Source organism: Notothenia rossii, assembly GCF_949606895.1.
Source record: "Notothenia rossii genome assembly, chromosome: 7".
NCBI classification, from domain to species: Eukaryota; Metazoa; Chordata; class Actinopteri; order Perciformes; family Nototheniidae; genus Notothenia; species Notothenia rossii.
The window spans coordinates 69,034,479-69,054,168 of NC_136905.1; the positions used below are offsets into that span (position 1 = coordinate 69,034,479).

General features: G+C 39.5%; 3 protein-coding genes across 7 annotated transcripts in view; 1 reads left to right on the forward strand and 2 right to left on the reverse strand.

Annotated features, from left to right (window-relative positions):
* tmem63c (transmembrane protein 63C) overlaps window positions 1–11,083 on the reverse strand; it is a 29,476-nt gene extending 18,393 nt beyond the window's left edge. The window contains exons 1-3 of one of the 5 annotated variants that reach the window (XM_079694758.1): window positions 1,299–1,314; window positions 1,089–1,171; window positions 455–680 (exon numbers count right to left, since the gene is read on the reverse strand). In XM_079694758.1, coding sequence (XP_079550884.1) covers window positions 455–664 — 210 coding nt within the window. In that variant the 5' untranslated portion in view covers window positions 665–680; window positions 1,089–1,171; window positions 1,299–1,314. The other 4 variants (XM_079694759.1, XM_079694761.1, XM_079694760.1 and 1 more) reach the window with 4 other exon arrangements.
* Window positions 11,084–11,890: 807 nt separating this feature from the next.
* zdhhc22 (zDHHC palmitoyltransferase 22) lies at window positions 11,891–14,978 on the forward strand (the record flags this gene model as incomplete). Its single annotated transcript, XM_079641176.1, is given in 4 exon segments — window positions 11,891–11,949; window positions 11,951–11,961; window positions 12,814–13,371; window positions 13,801–14,978. Coding segments are annotated over 4 exon segments (906 nt in total). The 3' UTR covers window positions 14,079–14,978.
* Window positions 14,979–16,121: 1,143 nt separating this feature from the next.
* On the reverse strand, window positions 16,122–19,106 carry cipca (CLOCK-interacting pacemaker a). Its single transcript, XM_079641175.1, has 4 exons — window positions 18,977–19,106; window positions 17,937–18,055; window positions 17,385–17,554; window positions 16,122–17,218 (listed from the first exon to the last, which is right to left on the reverse strand). Exons 2-4 carry the CDS (start codon window positions 18,043–18,045, stop codon window positions 16,442–16,444), a joined length of 1,056 nt encoding a protein of 351 aa, XP_079497301.1. The 5' UTR covers window positions 18,046–18,055; window positions 18,977–19,106; the 3' UTR covers window positions 16,122–16,441.
* Between the last annotated feature and the right edge of the window lie 584 nt (window positions 19,107–19,690).

Genomic DNA, 19,690 nt, shown 5'->3' on the forward strand with positions numbered 1-19,690 from the left:
ATTTGTCATATTCAATTGAACTTTTACGAAAAATGTCACTGTTTCCAGCTTCTCAGACATGAGCATTATCTTTGTTTTTGGTCCTCTATGATAGTAAACTAAAACTCTTTTGCATTGTTGGTTCAACAAAACATGACATCACCATGGGCTGTGAGAATGTATGCACCTTTTTGTATAGACCAAACATTTGATGAAAAAAATTACGAGCTGATAAAATATCACACAATTAATAATAAATTAAAGTTAGTTGCATTATCCCTCTATATGCATAATTCAGAAAATGTTACTGCACTGGTCATTATAGTAATTGGGACGATATGAAAAAGGCAAATGACCTTTTGAAAGTCTGTTGTGTATTATACTTTCCAAACAGATGTTAATAGACAATAGCTTATCTCACATGAATTGTGTAAATGGGTGGTTAATGGGTGCTTTGTTGGGTGTGAGTCTGTACCATCCAAAGGACAACATTGATTGCGAGGACAGTGGGCACCCCTCCAAACGGGAGACCCTGCAGGACGCTGCTCCGGGAGTGCGCGCGATAGCATCTCTCTGCAGTGCTGTTTTCCTCCCCAAAAGAGTCCAGGATGCTCAGAGCATCCAGGTCTGCAGCGTCCCCCCCCACAGGGGGCGCTCTCGTCGCAAACAGCTCAGAGTGCGCCATCAGCACTGGACCATATCTGAAGGGAAAAAGAAATAGGAGAAATAAACAGAGTCCATTGGCCAAGATTTGTTAAGTGTTTGAGAAACGTTTGCTGACATTAGCCACCATAAGCTACCAGCCATACAAGAACAAGTCGGAACTGCGAAAAGCTATGTGTTTCACTGCTGATGAATAGTTTACAAGAGAAGAAAACGTTTGTAAAGCCTGCTTTGAGTTGGACTTAGGCATGTAATTTGTTGCCATCCATTCAATAACGACACACCCTATACTAGCCTGTATTAACATTGACTGAAAATGTTGATATTTGTGGGAGACTGAGGGTGTGGTGTTGGTAATTAGCGATGAAGTTGAGATTTAATGGTCGCTTTTTGTAATACACAATTGTGGTGACTTTTTTTTTCGCAGACAAGTGTGTGCCACTCACTCTAAGTTCAGTTATGATAGCACTTTGAAGAGGTCTAATGACCATCTAATTCCATTAGCAGTCATTGATCCGTGTCTGTTTATCTGACAAATGGAAGTGCAGACGTTGTTATGGTGAGTGAAGGAAGCAGGACCCAAATGAAAGATAACACTGAAAATGCCTTTATTTCAAGGATAAATACAAATAACTTGGACAAAACAGAACACTCACCGGTGAACTCAGTCACAAACAAAAGACGAACCAACACTGAACACAGTAAGAGACAAGACTAAATACAGGGAGGGGTAATCACAAGACGAGAAACAGCCGGGCAGGGGAGGAGAAAAACAAGGGCCACAGGTGAACACAATCAGACAATTAGACACACCAGGGAAATTAATGACAGGGGAAAAACACAGGAAGAAGGACCAGACAATATACCAAGAGGAAAACATGACAGGGAGAACAGCAAAACACCCAAACCTAGACATACAAAACGTGACATAACACAATAATTGTAACAGACGTCACGTGAAAGTGACAAACTGATCTGATGACAGTTTTACTGCACCTCTTTAAAACATAAGAGTATGTTAAAGGAAGATGCTAACAAGCCCATTTGACGACGTAAACAAGAGCAGATGTTTGTTGTGATAGCCTACTCTAACAGTGCCAGAGTAAAAGCTTAAACTGTGTACACTGCAATAGTAAACTACTTGTTGAGGATTCTTTGTGTTTCTGTGTACTTCCCTCTCTCTATAGAAGCATGTGCACAATATGGTCATTCACTCTGCCATGACCACAGAGGGGAGGCCTAAACCAGCAGCACACACTCTCGATCAATACAGTCCCGACTACCAGCTGCTCGGCTTGTGTACACTCTTCACCGAATAAACAGTCTGAGGAAATGGAGCTGCAACAGAGTGCTGACAAAGCTTTCCATCAATACTGGGTTTCCACCTGAGTGAAAGACATCAGTCATCAGATTTCATGGGGAAAAAAACAGATTCCTCAATAAAATCTGAAATGTAGTTACTGTGACTCCAAACAGAGTGCAGTATACACAGTGTGCTCCGCAGCAGTAAATGGCAGCCAAAAATGCATCGCAACCCCCTGTTGTCCAACTCTCACAAGAGCTGTGAGCTAACACGAGATTGAAGTGAAAAAGGGAGAGGAAGCTAAAGGCCTCCAAACTGGCACACATTACTGAACCCAACTTGGTGTGATTTATCACTGCGCCAATGACATCACTTCCTGAGAAGCTTAATCATAGTTTTGTGAAGCATTTACCAAACAACACTTAATGTGCAACAGGCACCATAACAGGATGTGTAGTGTAGGAGGCTGAGCTGATCAATGGCAGTGTCAGAGAGGTCTGGAGAAGTATAAAAATACAATGCAGTAATCTTTTAGCGGCTCTTTCTGCACCACTGTGGTCTCTTTCCTCATACAGTTTTGAAACTGTATAGCCTTAAATCAATACTAAGATGCTGTCAGATACACAGCATCTGAGCCTCCCTGTGGAGACAACTGAGGAGATTTCCTGAGGAAGGATCACAAAGCAAATGCATAATGTACAAACACGTCTGCATAGCTGTGTTTATACAGAAGCTGCTGTACATTAAAGCAGGTTTTCTCTCTCTGCCAATAAAGAAAAAAGCCATTGATATAAATGGATTAACAACCATAGGCTTTAAGTTAAGGAGGGAGCATGCAGTACTCTTGAGAGAGAGAAAACATATTCATCATAACCATTTAGTGAACTGGTTTATTTATATTATTAGGATTATTAAACGTAAATCACATATTGAAATGTGAATTACAGGCACGCGATCAATAGACCAATCAATTAGCTAAAGCATCTTGACTAAATTCCCTTCATTTTAAATTGAGATAAAAGCCATGTTTGGGATAACAGGGGATAATGTTTGTAGCAATTGCCTGTTTTTTTTTTATTAATTCAACCGTCATGTGGAAAGCCTAAAATGGCTGCAGGAAAAAAAGTAAACAGTGCCTATTTTTATACCCCTGTGATTAGCTGATAACACACATATCAAAGAGCAACTATGTGACATGCAGCAACAGGAGCATGACGCCTTACCACACACACACACACACACACACACACACACACACACACACACACACACACACACACACACACACACACACACACACACACACACACACACACACACACACACACACACACACACACACACACACACACACACACACACACACACACACACACACACACACACACACACACACACACACACACACACACACACACAAAACAACACTATAAGCTGGAAGTAAACTGGAGCTCTAACAACATCAGACATGCAGAAGCTTAAACAGACCTTTATCGGCTCATTGACATCTTCTTCTTCCTGCATCAGACGAGTCATTCACTCTGAAAGCTGCCGGCTGTTGATGCTAATATAGTCAAACTATTCCTCTCCACTCCAGAACAGAGCAGGATGCTGAGGATACAGGCTGACTTGAGGTTTCACACAACATTAGGACAAACGTCACAGCATGACTCATCAGTTTAACCACTAATCACTCCATGGAGATTCTGCCTTTCAGTCTCACCCCTCGTATATAAACACTCAAACATGCTCACAGTTCTCCCATGCTATCCTTTTCTTCTCCATCTTATTGAACTCTGCAAATCCGAAGTCTTTCTAATCCTTTCCCTCTGCTCATTTCTCTCCCACTCATCCCTGACTGGGGCTTCCAAGCCAACGCAGCAGCTTACAAACTGATGTTTGGCTTTTGTTGTGCCTCCTTTTGGCAGCATGAGTGAAATCAGCCTTCTGTGCTCAGTAGGTCTATTATGATCACAGATGCTGAAGTTAGTACAGGAGCAGCGAGCCAGTGATGAGATATACCTGAGTTTGAGTCAGAGCAGCAGAATAGGGAAGGAAAAAGCTAGCTCAGGTCTGCTAATCAGCTCATTGCACCATAAAAACAGCTGAGGTATCTGCGTGTGTGAGAGAGAGAGGACACTATCCCTAAGGCAACATAGACAAAACAATTAAACTGTAAATCAGAAAGTCAGAAAGTCAATAACATGCAATAAACCCTGATTCAATCCAGAAGTCTCTCAGCACTTCCTCCCAATTTTTTTGAATTAGAGGCTGCCGGAGCCTTTGTGCTGACTGTTTAAGAGCATTGTTATTGTAGGTGTGTCAACAACACATTTTGGCTTTACATATAAAGAGTTAAAAAACATTGAGTCTCGCTATTAGATCTCTGAGACTGCACAGACTTTGAGCAAACATGATAACATGTTGATAATTGCACATGCTTTTTTTCAACAGCTATTCAATGATTCAATACAAAGACCTACAATTAAGAGAAGACATACTGTATACAAAAAATTCACAGTATTAGAACTAAAAAACAAAAACAAAAACTCCACGTGATTGTTGTTTAGCATGACATATTCCAATTACCACTAAGGTTGATAGACAAGTTTTTTTTAGACATATATTGCAGTTGAAATGAATTGGAAATCAGTCCAATGGCTAACTCAAAACCAGGAAGTGAAACATGTTGAAGACATATTTAAGTCAAGACCAAAGTGGTGGACGGACCATTGTTGCCATTCCCACCTGCCCACTTAAAAAAAACACACTATAGGTTTAAATGTCTTGCCAAAAAATAACCAAAGCACTCATCTAATCACTTTTACCATCCTTTAAATCCCTTTAACAGATATGTTTGCTTAGCCAATGCTGAAAAAAGAAGCTGCATCTATGATATCTCATATAAAGCCATGACAGGAAACATCTTTATATGTTAACATGTTTCAAAGGGACTGGTTATTAATTCATAGCTTTACCCAAGCGTAATCAACAACGTAAAGCATTTGGAGCACAGCTCCCCTGAAGAGATTTCTCTCCCGACACTTGGTTGGATCAAGATTCTACCTGCATGAGGGAATGAGAGAGAAATAAACCATAAATAAAGTGTGAACTTGAGTTTCTTCAAAGCCTCTGCACCGTATCAACTGTCCACCACTGTGAGATAAAAGACTACCAGCAAGGACAACTTTCAATCACCATAAATAAAAGCGTGATGGCCTCAGAGCTGTTGTTTCCCTCTTGACTGCAGCCTTGTTAAACATGGCGTTTCCCCCTGCCACGACACCTGCATGGAAGAGAGAGGTTTGCAGTTCCCCTGCCAACAACGTCATGTGAAAGACCCAGAGATGGTAGAATATTCATGAGTGATTACTATCTGTGCTCTGCATGTTAATCTCAAACTGAGGCCCTGATTATGGAAATCCTAGTGTTTAAAAGGTATTCTATTGAAACAAGCTGTCTCTAATGGACTGTTAACAAGCCAATAAAACATGAGACATGACATGAGATGAGATGAAGCCTTGTGGAAGCTGATCTGTAACAGTACCTCTAATTTGCGGTATGATGAGAGGCATGAGAACATATTTAAAAGGCAACAGCGGGTAGAGAAAATAATGTAAACACAATGTAGCTTAAATAATGTCAGCTTTAAATATCTCTTTATTTCTCTTGAGGTTGCCAGGCGTTTTTATTCACTAGCTTACCCCTATATTTCAGTTGAAGTCTTTTTTCATTGTGAGTTTATATTATTTAGTCCCCCTGTAGTTTTCCATCAACACCAAAGAGCACCTGAGATGGATTTACTACTCTTGTTTCCGGGTAAGCCCTCCAATAATCCACATGGATCAGAGGCTGAATGATGGCTTAATAGTGTTTCGTCAAACCAGAGTTGACAGTGCAATTGCAAAACCACACAAGGGATGTAATGAGACCGTGCCAGCTTATCAGCTCTCATTCACTTACAGAACATGAACTACAGGGCAAGTAGGGACACCTGAAAATTACAAGTAGACATGAGGTCTAATTATAAAGCCCTTAGCATTCATTATATCCTGCGTAAACAGCGTTCACTTTTCAGGGAAGGTTTTCTACAAGACTTTGGAACCTGGATGCAGATGTGCTTCCTGCTAGAGGAACATAGGTGAAGTGGGCTTGTGATGTATGGCTGAACAACATGGCTCCATCTCATCCTATATGGGGGTAAAATGGGATTTTCTGTCTTTATTGACCTGGCTTTGTACACTGAGGCATTGTTACATTAGAGCTTTGGACATACACTGAATCATACTGTTGACTAAGTTATTATTGTATGCTATACTGTAGGGTTAAGACTTATTTCCATCTAATGTACTGCATGAACCCATCGGCACATATGGGTCTGACTAAGATGAAACCTCTGTGAGCACAGTAGAGGTTCTGTTGTAGCCATCGGGACAATCGTCCTCTAGCAGGCACCGGTCATTATTTATAGTCCCATTATCAACCTTACAGTTGCTTACAGGCTTAGTTTACACTAGATAAAAGCTACATCGTCCTCAGATGACAGCCGATGGGTTTAAAGATTGCATTTTAGTCGCTGTGTTCTGCCCCTTTTACTCTCCACATGAACTGACCACTACTAGGGATTGTATTGAAATATCGACCAGCTGTTTTATTCTGAAAGTATCTTAGCCTATTTAAATAGAAAGACCATGTTTGAGTGCATCTTATTTGCACTCCACAGGAGCTACAGGGCTCTGCTGTCATGGTTTGGTTGGTGTTGGAGGATGTGGATGGGAAACCCTCATCAGATTCAGCCTGAAGGGGAAAGGGGGCGGAGGTTTTAGCACAATCTGCTCACCACCTGCTCAGTGGAGGAGGGAGGAGATGTACTCTTCTCATACCCACTCTCTCTCCATCACACAACACAAACACAGATCACCAAGGTGTGTCTGCTCACAGCTAATGCAGCATCCCCCCCAGCACCTTTCTGAAGGCTGAGAGAGCCTTAGCATGACTGGGGTGATGAATACACACACTAGCAGAGATCATCAAACCTCACACCTGCTTCCTGTCTGGCTGCGCATGCTCATTGGGGATCACTGTGTGTCTACCCTGCTGCTGTGGACTGGGTCGTTCCTCATTACATCTGACATCAGTGAAGGCTTCAGTAAAACCTGACTCACATAATATGTGTCTCTGTTGCATAACTACGAGTTTCTGGAAGTTTCCTCCCAGTGCAGGAGCTGATCCTGAAAATGCGCCTGAGACCCCAACATCTACAAAAAAGTAAAAACACTGACATCTTAATAGATTGATTCAGATAAATCTCTGCTCTGCAAAATAAGTTGTTTTTATAAATGCTTCTTTACAATAACTTTGCACCTAGATTTTTGTGAATTACACTCCTTGATATTATACAAACACCAATCATATTCCAAAGAAGCCAACGGAACCCATTTGTTTTAGTACCATATGAAAGTAAACTTCAGTTACATTACAATTGAGTGATAATACAGTTTAAAGCAGACAGCAGGTTACTACAGTATGTCATATTTGTGAGATAGCTGATGAGAAATCATTATTCTCTTCTCAACAACCATGTTTGCTTAGTGTTGGTCTTTTTATGATGAAAAAAACAACCCGAAATGCTAAGACTGTTAACATTTGCCAGGTTTCTGTAAGCTAATTTTCATGTAATTCAATTATTGGGAGGCAATTATGTTTGGAATGTAGGACATCAATTTAAACCCCACATTTTCTCTTAATTATTTCATCCATAAAATGATACAGCATACTGAAAAGTGTCTGTAGTAAGTTCCTAGAGCCCATGTTGACATATCTTACGGCCCAGTTACAAAGCCAACGATAACTAATCAATGAGTTGACTGATTGTCGAAGTCTGAGACCTACAGGAAGTTATGCACTACAAAAAAGATCTCCTGCAGAGATATCAAATGGGAATCATTGGCCTGCAGTGCATGTACAAAAGGCAGAGTATCATGTGAGAGCATAAGATAGTCTGACATCTGCATATGGCTGTGAATATCTATATCTCGTTCCTGGTGTTACAGTAGGCATATGGCAATGTGCTCTTTGCTGGTGAGTGGCTGTGAGCGATACAACAGTTACAATGCTGAATGCGTCAGTATCACTGGGATGGACCCCTGTGGAATAGCAAGGATATTCACAGCAGGAATCTCAAATAGCAGGGAGCCAACTCTTCACCAAAGAGATACAAATAACAAAGCCCAGACTATGCTATAGAACGGCTGTGGTATTATGGCAGGCAGAATACAAATGGAGGTTGCACAGTAGTCGTTGTTTTGTTCAAATAATCTGTTTGTTTTCGACTTTCTGTCAAGAGGCTTTCACCAACGTGTTTACTGACATTTTGATTTAGCAGCCGGATGACATGTGGCTGAGGTGATGAGTCACAGTAATATGTCTCATTAACTGAACGATGCAATCTTGGATGTACGGCACATACACCTGCTGCACATCACATCTCACAACAGTGTGTGTGTGTGTGTGTGTGTGTGTGTGTGTGTGTGTGTGTGTGTGTGTGTGTGTGTGTGTGTGTGTGTGTGTGTGTGTGTGTGTGTGTGTGTGTGTGTGTGTGTGTGTGTGTGTGTGTGTGTGTGTGTGTGTGTGTGTGTGTGTGTGTGTGTGTGTGTGTGTTAGGTGCTACACAGGGTGCAATCTGTTAACAGAGTGGGTTGTTCCTCTCAGACAGTCTGGGCTCACATGTAGAGCTAACTGTCATTCTTTAATGTGTTAAAAGCCACTACTGAATATTTATCTCATGTACTGGGATATATTAGTACTGTAGAAGCATTAATATTGCAATGCAGAAATAACTATAAAGTTATTGAAGATTTTTATTAATTTCATATTTGTTTTTTATATCAACCCCTTGCATATCAATACAACAAAACATGAAGTGACAAATGACACTAAAATCAATATATAAAAGGTTTTTGGTTGCTGTCCTTAGTCCTCAGCCTAACAAAAATAACCCTCCTATGTTTCAAAAACATTTTAAGATTGAGTTTTAATGTAACTAAAATACTTTTCCAATAAGGCCAAGCATCAAATAATGCTTAAACCTCAAATGGCTTCTATATTTGACGTTCCTGGAGCCTAAACCTAAGTGAAATGATTCCCCTGTACAGTGTTAAGTCCTTGTCTTTACCCATTTTCCATGTGAGATAGGGCGGTTTATGGGATTTTGACGCTTTGCACCACAAAAGATCTTTGTGCAACAACTTCCCTTTTTTTACTGTTTGATAATTCCCTGCAGCTGGAGCTGTCACCCTTCCCAAGGTGTTGTAACAAACACAGAAAAAACAAACAAACCAGACAAAGAAGATCCATGGAAAGAGGCTTGTGCATACTTCTATCAAATCTGGAACTTTCTATCGTCCTCTGCCTGTGTGACCGTTCAGCAGCTGTTTAATGCTGTAAATGTACACGGGATCCATCTTCGTACTGCAAGCTCTTTTTTTAAATCTCAGATTAGAGTCTCCTGAAATGTTAATGTCTGTGTGATACTTGAAGGTGACCAGAATTAATTTGCTCAATATTCTTGAGAGACTTTGTACTGCTTTTGAAATGCAAGCTCAAAATATAAAGTGATTATCACGATATCAGCACTTCATTTATGTTGTGCACCTCAGTCAAACACGTCCTTTACACGTTCAATGCAGCTATTATTATTATGAAGGGGTCTACCTGCACAGACAAATATATATTATTAAAACCTCACCACCTGTATAATGAAAAGGTTGTGGTAAAAAGTTGTAGTGTGTGTCCAATTGATCATTATGATTCCAATTAGTTACCAGTATTACAACTATACTAACTTTTTGTAGTGACATTTCAAACCTGAAGGGATTGGTAATGCCAAAGAGTGAATTTAAAGCCATGACACTATTGTAGTACTTAAGAAATATTTCCTGAAATGCCTCAAAATGTATTGTCTTTAAAAGGCTAAACATCTGAGCATTCTCATTAAACTATTATTAAATATTACTTTCCACTACAAACAAGACCTTTTTTTAATAGATTTTTTTCTCACTATATGGCATGAAATTCTTCAGCATGTGTCAGACAAATGCTACACATGAGTGACACGGTAAAATGTCAAACACTTATTAGGAAGCTGACATTTTAAAGGCCACCTCCTCCTCAACACAGTCAGGTACATATGGCAGCAGTTGCAAATAGCATTATGAATTCCACACTAGTTTTAAATCGGATAATTAATTACAAATACAAAATACAATTACATAGATGTTTGAGCACATTCCCAAAACACCATCATTAGTTTTTGTCATAACAAAATAAAGGGTGCGCAGAAATGTGACCTCAGTTTACCTCAGAAGTATATTCTAAATGCTATTTTAGGAAGAGCCGGTGAGATGGTGCTAAAACCTGCTAAATATTCAGTAGATTTAGCATTGATTCAACAGGTCAGGTTAACATTTAAAAGCATTCTGTTTGTAAAAAAATAAAATGTAAATACACAAAACATGACAGTCATAGAGAAGATACCATGGTCACAGCCTGCCTAAAAGAAGCCTAAATATGATTATGTTTGAATATTATTACTCCAATGGGTAATCCAAATGCAGGTCGTTTTTTTTTAAGGTTTCTCCACCCATCTGACTCCATGAGGAACAATAGGTTTAGTGAGAAAAAGGAATGTGTTTAGTGTGTATACTCTGACACGTTGCCAGAAACCTCTTCATCCTAACCGAGCAACAACATCCCTGTGCCAGGATGAGGGAGCCCTTTAACGTTTCCATTTAACTTCAGGCTAACATCGGGATCTTTTAATAGAAACAAATTAGTGGTTCTCTCATCAACCAGACAGATTTAAGCGACTCTGTCCCCTCGCTTACTGCAGCATTCACAACAGTCTGCTGCACACCCACCTTCTTCCTCCACCCCTGTAACTTGATGAAAACCATTGCGCTATACATATCATAATAAACCACCTCCACATCGCTTTCAGATGACAACACGAACACATGACTTTAAAAAAACAAAACCACATCGCTCACCTCAGAAAGCTCCCTGATCGCTGGCGTCTGGCGATAATGGGGGTGCTGCTGTGTTTTTCTCCAACACCAAGAAACAAGAGAAACTCCCACCTACTCAGGGACCGTCTGACAATTAAACACCTGCCTCTACGGATGCTAAGGGGGCGTCATGTTATACTATAATTACGATGTCGTGTTTTAGGCTAATACCAATTTTAGGATATACCAATTGATTATTATATAATTATCTGTTATTATTAACTGTTTGTTTCCCCTGGTGATTAAAGTATTATTATGTATTTCACTGAAAGAGGCCAGCAGAATGATTAAGGCGGTGAGACAACAAAAGGTAAGGAGAGTGAGGATTTGTTATGCCTGCTGAGTAAAGCAAAAATAAAAATAAACGTATATTACTCCTCTGACAGCACTCATATTTGAAGGTAAAATAATTGAGGACGCATTGCCACCTACTGGAAACATGTCTTTCATGCATTGTCCTAAACTTAGCCCAGGAAGACCAAACAAATAGTTGTTTGGCCTATATGTTAGATTAAATGAGCCATCTATAACTGTTTTTCTGTTATACTTGAGTAAATTATCTAAATATCTCTTCATACTGTCAACAATCAAATAAAAACACGAGAGGTCTACACATGTACAGACGTGGTTAATAGATAGGTGAAAGAGTTTTGTGAAATGTTTTGACAGAAAAAGAGACATGTTTGTTTTTAAATGACTTGTACGTCAAATTCGTGCTGGGTCTGATTGAACTATCCAGCCAGTTATAAGTCAGGAAAACCAGAGAAGGTAAAAACACAGACGCATCCAGACCAACAGGTGGCGCTAGAAAAATAAGCAGACACTTGAATAATGAAAGGAGGACCTCGATGCGGCTCAACAACAACTTCAGTGCGTTTGAATGAACGTGCGGAGCTGCGAGCCGAGGCTCCGCGGTGCTGAAAGGACAGCTCCTCCGTCCTTCATCTGCAGGTAGGCAGCCTGGACACCATCACAGCTGTAACTGCGTATTCGTGGGAAATGCATGATTGACTACTACATCATTTCTGAAGAAAACAGCAAACACGGAGCAGAGGAAACTGCGATATTCCTTCATTGTTGCTGCTGTGTGTGCTTATCTAGGGCATCCATTGGCCTAAATAGGGTTTTCATATATGAGCATGAAGAACCATTTTTAGCTTTACTCTGTGGGAGCTCCTTCCTTCCTTAATTTTTTGTTTTGGTTCTCTGTGATTTGCACATCTGTCAATCATGTAAGTTAGTAGATCACAGACAAAATGATGAGATATTCTTGGTATTCTCAATGGCCCTGTATCCCTAGACCCTACTTTGCAGAGAAATTCGTTTTTTTTTTCCTCAGCAGCACACTTACAATGTCTTTTTTAAAGGAGCAACCAGATCACACAGTTTTTCAATAGATCGAGTAGGAGATGTGCTACTTTCACACAATTGTAAAGAGTCATCTTTTATCTGTGTATTTCCATCAGAACTTTTTTAAGTAATCTGTGAAAGCCATAATAAGAAAATAATTTGTTTTTAGTATATTATAAAATAGGCCACGTTTTTGAATGATTTTGCACTTGTATGATGTTATGTATTTCTTGAAAAGTGTAAATTAATGTATTAATTTTGATTTTATTTCTTATAATTGTCAGGGTTAATAGCTCTCAATTGTTGATTAGTCAATAGAGCAAGTTGTTTCCTTTTACCTAAACAAGACATAATACATTTTGTTAATGCAACATAATCGCTCCACAGAGCTTCTAGCAGTTTTCTAAGACTTTATGATAAACGTCTGTCTCCTCTGTCTTCACTCTCTCACAGATATGTTCACCAGGATGTTGAAACTGAGGCTCCTCAATGCCATGGCACCTGCCTACTTCTTCATGGCTACAGCAGTCACCTTCATTTTGCACTTCTGCTTCTTCATCCCAACAATCTTCCCAAACACCGACACATCACTGACGGGGTCTACAACTCTTCACACAGTTGTTTTCCTTTTCTTGATGTTCAACGCACTGGGAAATTACATAATGACTATTACATATCCTGCTGAGAGTGCCAACGAGATTGTGGTTCCTGTGTGTTCGGCACACTGCTCGGACAAAGTGGACGCACACTACCTCCTCAACGGTCGCCACTTCTGTAAACTGTGTAAGAAGGTTATCCTCAAGAGGGATCACCACTGCTTTTTCACTGGGAACTGCATTGGCAACAAAAACATGCGCTACTTCATCATGTTCTGCATCTACACATCATGCACTTGTTTGTACTCCTTGGTTCTTGGTGTGGCCTTTCTAACAGTGGAGTACTCCATCTCCTTTGAGAACCCGCTGACCTTCCTCACTCTTCTCCCCCTCTCCACTGGTTACTTCTTCACAGGTGAGTTGTTTAATCCAATCCAAATCCAATTAGAGCTGATACTTTAAGATTCAGGCTGACTCCCTGAAAACAATGGTGTTTCTGGACCATTTCAAATATAAAAAAATAACTGTCACATACAACCACTAAAATAGAGTTGGTTCTCCAAAAGAGTTACAATGCACAATAACAAGTAAGGACACTCTAAGTCCTGATCTCTGCAAGCCTCTCTCACAATGTTAACCCTTAGTTTTCTTGAAGTATTTTTGTAATTACATTTTTTTATCATTTCATATTCCAGCTCAAAAAACATCTTTTTGATATCATGCCATTCAAATTTTAAGTTTAAAGACATTTTAAATTTGTATTACTACCCCAAGTGGCTCCAAATTGACCCGCATGCATTTTCTATGGAACTTGATTCTGATTCTGATGAAATGTCCCCCACAGGAACAGTCTCAGGATTGCAGTTGTTCCTGGTGCTGATGCTGTATGTGTGGCTAGGCATCGGGCTGGTCTGTGCGGGCTTCTGTTGCCAGCAGGTGCTGCTGGTGGCCCGGGGGCAGACCTGGTGTCAGATGCAGAGGGGGCAGCTGGTGGAGAACCGCAGCCCCTGGAGATCCAACCTAAAGGATGTGTTTGGAACCCGCTGGATCCTTGGCCTTATCCTACCTGTGCAGACTGCGGAGACGTGCTCTGAAGACACAGATCAACATAAGCAAGACTGAGTGAAAACCGAACGTCATATCAAAAGCTCTTAATAGGTCACAAGCGGCACAATTTGTAGAAATGCTTTTTTTGGGATCCACGGGGTGAATATAAAATGGATACTTATGACCTTTAAAGTCGTTTGTGAAATAGTAAGCTGATAGCACACATTCCCTTAAGGACAGGAGCCATATATTGATGTGAATAAGTGCGTAGTGTAAGTGTAGACTTTAAGTAGCTTTCGACAAGGCAATATTAAGACTAATGAGTGGGTCATTTGGGACTTCCAGTAGTTTTAGATGGCTTTGCAGGGGCATGCATTTACAGCTTTGCATTTTGATATCATGCTATTGATTTCAATGCCATGCGCCACGCGGTGCTCTGAGATTACCAGTCATGTGTGTTGTTCTTCTACACTTCCTTGTATATTAGGAACCTACAATGTGCCATTCAGGAAACTTACAGTAGTTTTCACAATAATCATTTTCTTTGACGTTAAGGGCTAGCAGATAAGGAAACTACAGTATGTGACTAAAGCATAAACTGCCGTGCTAGAAACCATTGTACTGAAAATAAACCATCACATGTTGAGCCTGACTTCTACTCAGATGAATGTAGTAGAACAGTGAAGCTCCTTATTTAGAATGAGTAGGGCAAATGTGAAGATGACTACCATATTATTATCCAGGGTATTATTCACAATGTGCCATATATGCTTACAGATGACCCCAAAGATGAGGTATTCACTACACCGCTTACGATAGGGCCCTCTGTATAACAATATTAAGGACTTTCAACTGTTATGCTGCTACTACAGCTTGTGACATATTCCACAACCTGTCAAATATGTTTCGGATATTAATAAATATACTTTTTAGAGCTATTTTGTCTATTAATGTTATATTAATAAAGATATTCAGATCACATCAAGCAGCAGTTCTTTCTTTGTAAACATACACATTCTGAGTGAACACATTGACTGAGAGTACACAGTCTTTCAACAGTTTAACAGTTTTATGACATTATAGTGACATTTGCTAAAGAAAAGACAGAACGCTCCTCCAACAAGAACAGTAATGAAAAGTTAATGATTAAATAAGTATTTCTTAGTTTTACAACTGTACAAGTAAAGAAAACATTGACATAGTAGCATATTGTCACTGAAATAAATAATACAACAAAGCTTGACTTAATGTTTAAAATGGAACAATTAAACATTCAAGTTATCTTCATGCAGTTCTTTCTATATCAAATCTTAGTGCTTAACCTCTCCAGGATTTGATTTTGTTTAAGAGAAGAGCATTCATTCTTTGGATACCTATAAATATTTTATAAGCTTACACCCTAAGCTGCTCAAGCGAGGATATAAAGTGCAAACATTAATACATTCAAAAAGGCACAGGTATCCGGAAAACATCATAAGATCGCTTCATCAACACAGAACACTCTTTTAGGCATACAAGTGCATCCAAAAAGCTGTCAGTAATCTTATAACTAAAGTGCAAGAGTCAGTAATATGAAACTATTTTTTATTTTAATAGTTTCAATGAATATGTAAGCTTAAGCAGTGGGAATGAAAATGGCAGCAACATAGGCAAAGTTAAGAGAGGATATATGGCTACTGCACTTCACCTGCTACAGTTTTAGCTTTTGCTAATTCCTACGTAACTCTTAAAAGATATATTTTGAAAAAAAGGAATTGCTTGAGAAGTGAACAATAGAAAACTTGTTCTAATGTGCTTGGTTTTTTAAGTGTTCACACAGATATAGTATTGATCAGAAACCTTTTTACAAATAAATATAATAACACCAAGTAACAAAAATGTGATGGTTCTTCCAGCCCCTAAACTCTCACTGCGAGCCATCCAGCTGTTGTTTGAGAAGCTTTCTTACAAAGGAGGCCTCTGCTAATTTACTTAGCTCATTAAAAGGAAATTTAAATACAGGCCACATGTATCCACACCGGGTTTAAAAATGATGCTAATATTTTCTCTACAGAAATCTCATTCAGGGCGAGTATTGGGGATGGCCCCATGTGCCCGCATATGTGAACTACACAAGATAAACTTGCTATTTTTGAAATAAATTCATTATAGGCAAGGGTTTGAAATGTAAGCATGCTTCTCAACTCAGTTTAACTTTATATTTATTTGTGCTTCAGCTCCAAATCAGATCAGTAGTTCCGAAGGTTAAGATGATCTGTACTGTTTGGATAAATGCATTAATAATCTGGTTAAGTTATAAAAAAAATTATTTAAATGGTATACTGTAGTTACAGTATATTACCCAAAGACAGCCTTCATCTTAAATATTTGAGATCCAGGTTTTCATTTTGTGACCTCCTAATAGGTCACAAAATGCTGGTCATGTTCTGCGATATGTATTACGCCAGGACTCTCTGAGCTTTATCCCCACTTTGCTCCTTGTCTGTGTGCTGCACAGAGAGCAGCAGTTTAGTCCAGAGCTGAGGGTCTCTGCTGCCCAGAGTCTCCAGCAGCAGAGCCGTCTGCTCCTGAAGCTGCTGCAGCTGGCCTTGGGTGCGCTTATTCTCCTTCATCAGCTGCTTTGTGCGCAGGGTGATCCCCAGCAAGCCAGATTTGTTGAGAATGTTGTAGGTATTGCTGAAACGCTTCAGTTTGTTACAATCCAATGAGAGCGCGTCTTCCTGGTCCATATCGATTCTGTTACTGTCAGTATCTGTCCTGAATTCATCTGTGTAGGGGAGCAGAGAGTTGGCCCCTGTCAGCAGGGAGAGAGACTCCTGACCCTCGGCTGGCTGTGATTGGTCGTTAGCTGATTCAAAGTTTGAGATGGGTTTGATTGTAGTGTGCGGTGCTGGCTCTGGGATGGGGGAGCTGTGGAGCTTGTGGCCGTGGTGGTGCCTCCTCTGGCACTTCTCATATCCTGACGTTGAACTCACCCTCACCTTGGAGGATCCTATTCTCTTTGTGTGTTGGCGGGCAATTCTTGGATAAGACTTGAGGATGGGCATGTAGCTTTTTGGTTTTTGTATATTTTCAGAGCCAGTCTTTGAGGAGCTGTTGCTGCTGCTGTTACCATTTGATACCATGGGTTGAAGAAGAACCACCTGTGACTGAGGCATCACTTCCAAGAGAGAAGGAAAGCCCCACTGATTTTCTGCTGGAGCCAGTGGAGATGACTAAAGAGAAAAAACAACTTTAAATATCATGCTATGAGCTATAGTATAATACAGTATTTATTACATACAAGGAGCACATATTCAATGAAAAAAACATTAAAAACAGTCAAATTACAATGTACATAATTTTCACTCACAAAACAAGACCTATATTGCTATATTTTACCTGATGTAAGACAAAGTTATTCATGATGATTAGTGGAGAGAGTCCAGCATAGGAGCCTCCCATCACAGCCACCTGGGGACCTGACGCTTCATGGTTGACTATCGTCCCATTTCTACTTGCATCTTTGGAGTCAGTCAGATCGACTGTACTGAGGTACTCGGAGCTGGCATCTGAAAAGGAGGAGACTAGCATATTAGTCTCGTCATGTATTGTGTAATACAAGTGGGGCAGAACATTAGTACTATGAAAACATTGGCAGATGTAGATAAGCCGCTCTATAGCGTCTGGAAAAAGATACCACAAACATGATGAGTAAGCCTTAATAGTGCAAAGAATCAAATAAAATGTGACCCAATACAGGATGACCTAAATCCCTATATTTTTATTAGGGTTGACCTTGTAAATGAATCGATTTTTTTCTAACTCAAGGAAATGCTAATAACATATACAAGTATATCTAGTTTTTAACATATAACATACTAACATCACTACCCTGTCAAAAACATACATCTGGACAAACTTAAAGGTGTATCATTAGTGATTATTTCAAACCTGAGAAGCCTGAATCTCTCTCCAGGTCAGACTTTGAGGCTCCAAGGTGTGTTGACCTGGTGGTGGTTGATGTTGTCCTGTGTGTGTCGGGTCTACTGAAACTGCTCATGCTGGTCTTTCTGAAAAAATAGAGAGTGAGTAGGCAACTGACAAGATCTGAGTTCAGGTTATGTCATGGCAAAGACAAGACTACAGGTAGGTTAACAACAAGAACGGACCCCAACTTAGGCTGAAAAAGTGAAGGGACACAGATCATCTTGTAAACATAAAACGTTTTTTTACCACTGCGTTACTTTTCAATAATACATTTAGTGTCTTGATGGAAATTAACAGTTCAACTCGGTTGTAGAGGACAGGATGAATTATTCACTCAGTGCTGCTTCCATGAATTATCTACAAATAACTTCTTTACTGACGGGTCAGTGTGCAACATCAATACAATAGCCCTTCTGTAAATAATTATTTTGTGTTTTGTTGTGTTTAATGTATTAAATTGTAACATTTAGCAGACCACATTTACAGAGAAAAGCTTATGCAAACGTCTGCAAATAGGGTTTATTTACATTAAACAGGTATAAATACTTAACAACCAATTTGATTATTACACATTTTGTGTCAATTTAATGAATTGAGCCAGTTTCCAGAGTTACTCTCCTTTCAACGTTTCCTGAAATGGCTCATAGCAAGTTAAAAGAATACGTCAATGCTGACAGCAAATAGCTACTGGTAGTTTGAACGGCATGTTTATAAGTTGCAGCTAACTGTGTTGTTTGTTGTTGTTTACACAGGAAATATGAACTTACTAAGGTACAAGTTTGAATGCTTGTTATGGTCATACACTGGTTAGGTTGAACTCGTTTAGACAGGTACGCTGAAGCCAATAAGTTAACAACAGTATGTGTAATGCAACATCTGCATTGTGAGTTCAGTTAGCTCGGTACCCCGCCAGCTTCCATACTGTAGCTGCAGCTTAGCAACCAGCGTATCACGACTCTGTCAATTATTTATTTTGAGAAAAGCATTATTTGTTCAAACCTTACCGATACGCCCTTTGCTTGATGACAGATAACTGTTTACAATTGTGTCCACGATTAGCTAAGGTTATTTAATGTACTCGACTCTGGTCTGAGATAAGCTTCTACTACTTCTTCTTGGAGGTTTGACGGTAGATGGCATCGTCAGTGTTGCATTACTGCCATCTTCTGGAGTCAAGTGGTTTGTCAGGTTTTTCCATCAATCCTAGGCTATTCCTTAGGAAGTTGACCATAGAAGTTGACAGAGAAGCATCTTTAAATTCATCAAACATCTAATGCCTTGTCCACATACATCATAGTCTACTCCTGTTCAATAGCAACTGTACTACAACTGTCACAGAGTATAGTGATATCCCAAATTCAATCTAGACAATAATGGTTTCCTGCTGCTACACCAATACGTTTGGAGAAATATGTTTTTTAAATAATGATGGTACAATTTTATTTTGCAAAGTAAGTATAATAACTTCACAGATATACAGTGTACTACCATCATCCCTTCACACATCCATTGTATCCTGGTATATTACAAAAGGTTAGGACATTTTTATTTTTCTGTGAACTTTTCTTATAAACAATTTTCAAAAACTAAAATGGTTGGCTATTATTTATGAAGAGTGTGAAAAGCTTCATGACAATGACAGCAATCGACTTTTACTTACTATTAGTCATTGGTACCGGTACGATTAGTCTGTATTTAATAAAATAAATTACACAACC

What these genes read in the sequence shown, in the direction of transcription:
- cipca (XM_079641175.1), bottom strand. Translation starts at nt 18,045, where the DNA reads ATGAGCAGTTTCAGTAGACCCGACACACACAGGACAACATCAACCACC. An exon ending in GAGAGATTCAGGCTTCTCAG is followed by an intron (nt 17,555 to 17,936) that starts GTTTGAAATAAT and finishes CCTCCTTTTCAG; the next exon opens with ATGCCAGCTCCGAGTACCTC. An exon ending in ATAACTTTGTCTTACATCAG is followed by an intron (nt 17,219 to 17,384) that starts GTAAAATATAGC and finishes TTTTCTCTTTAG; the next exon opens with TCATCTCCACTGGCTCCAGC.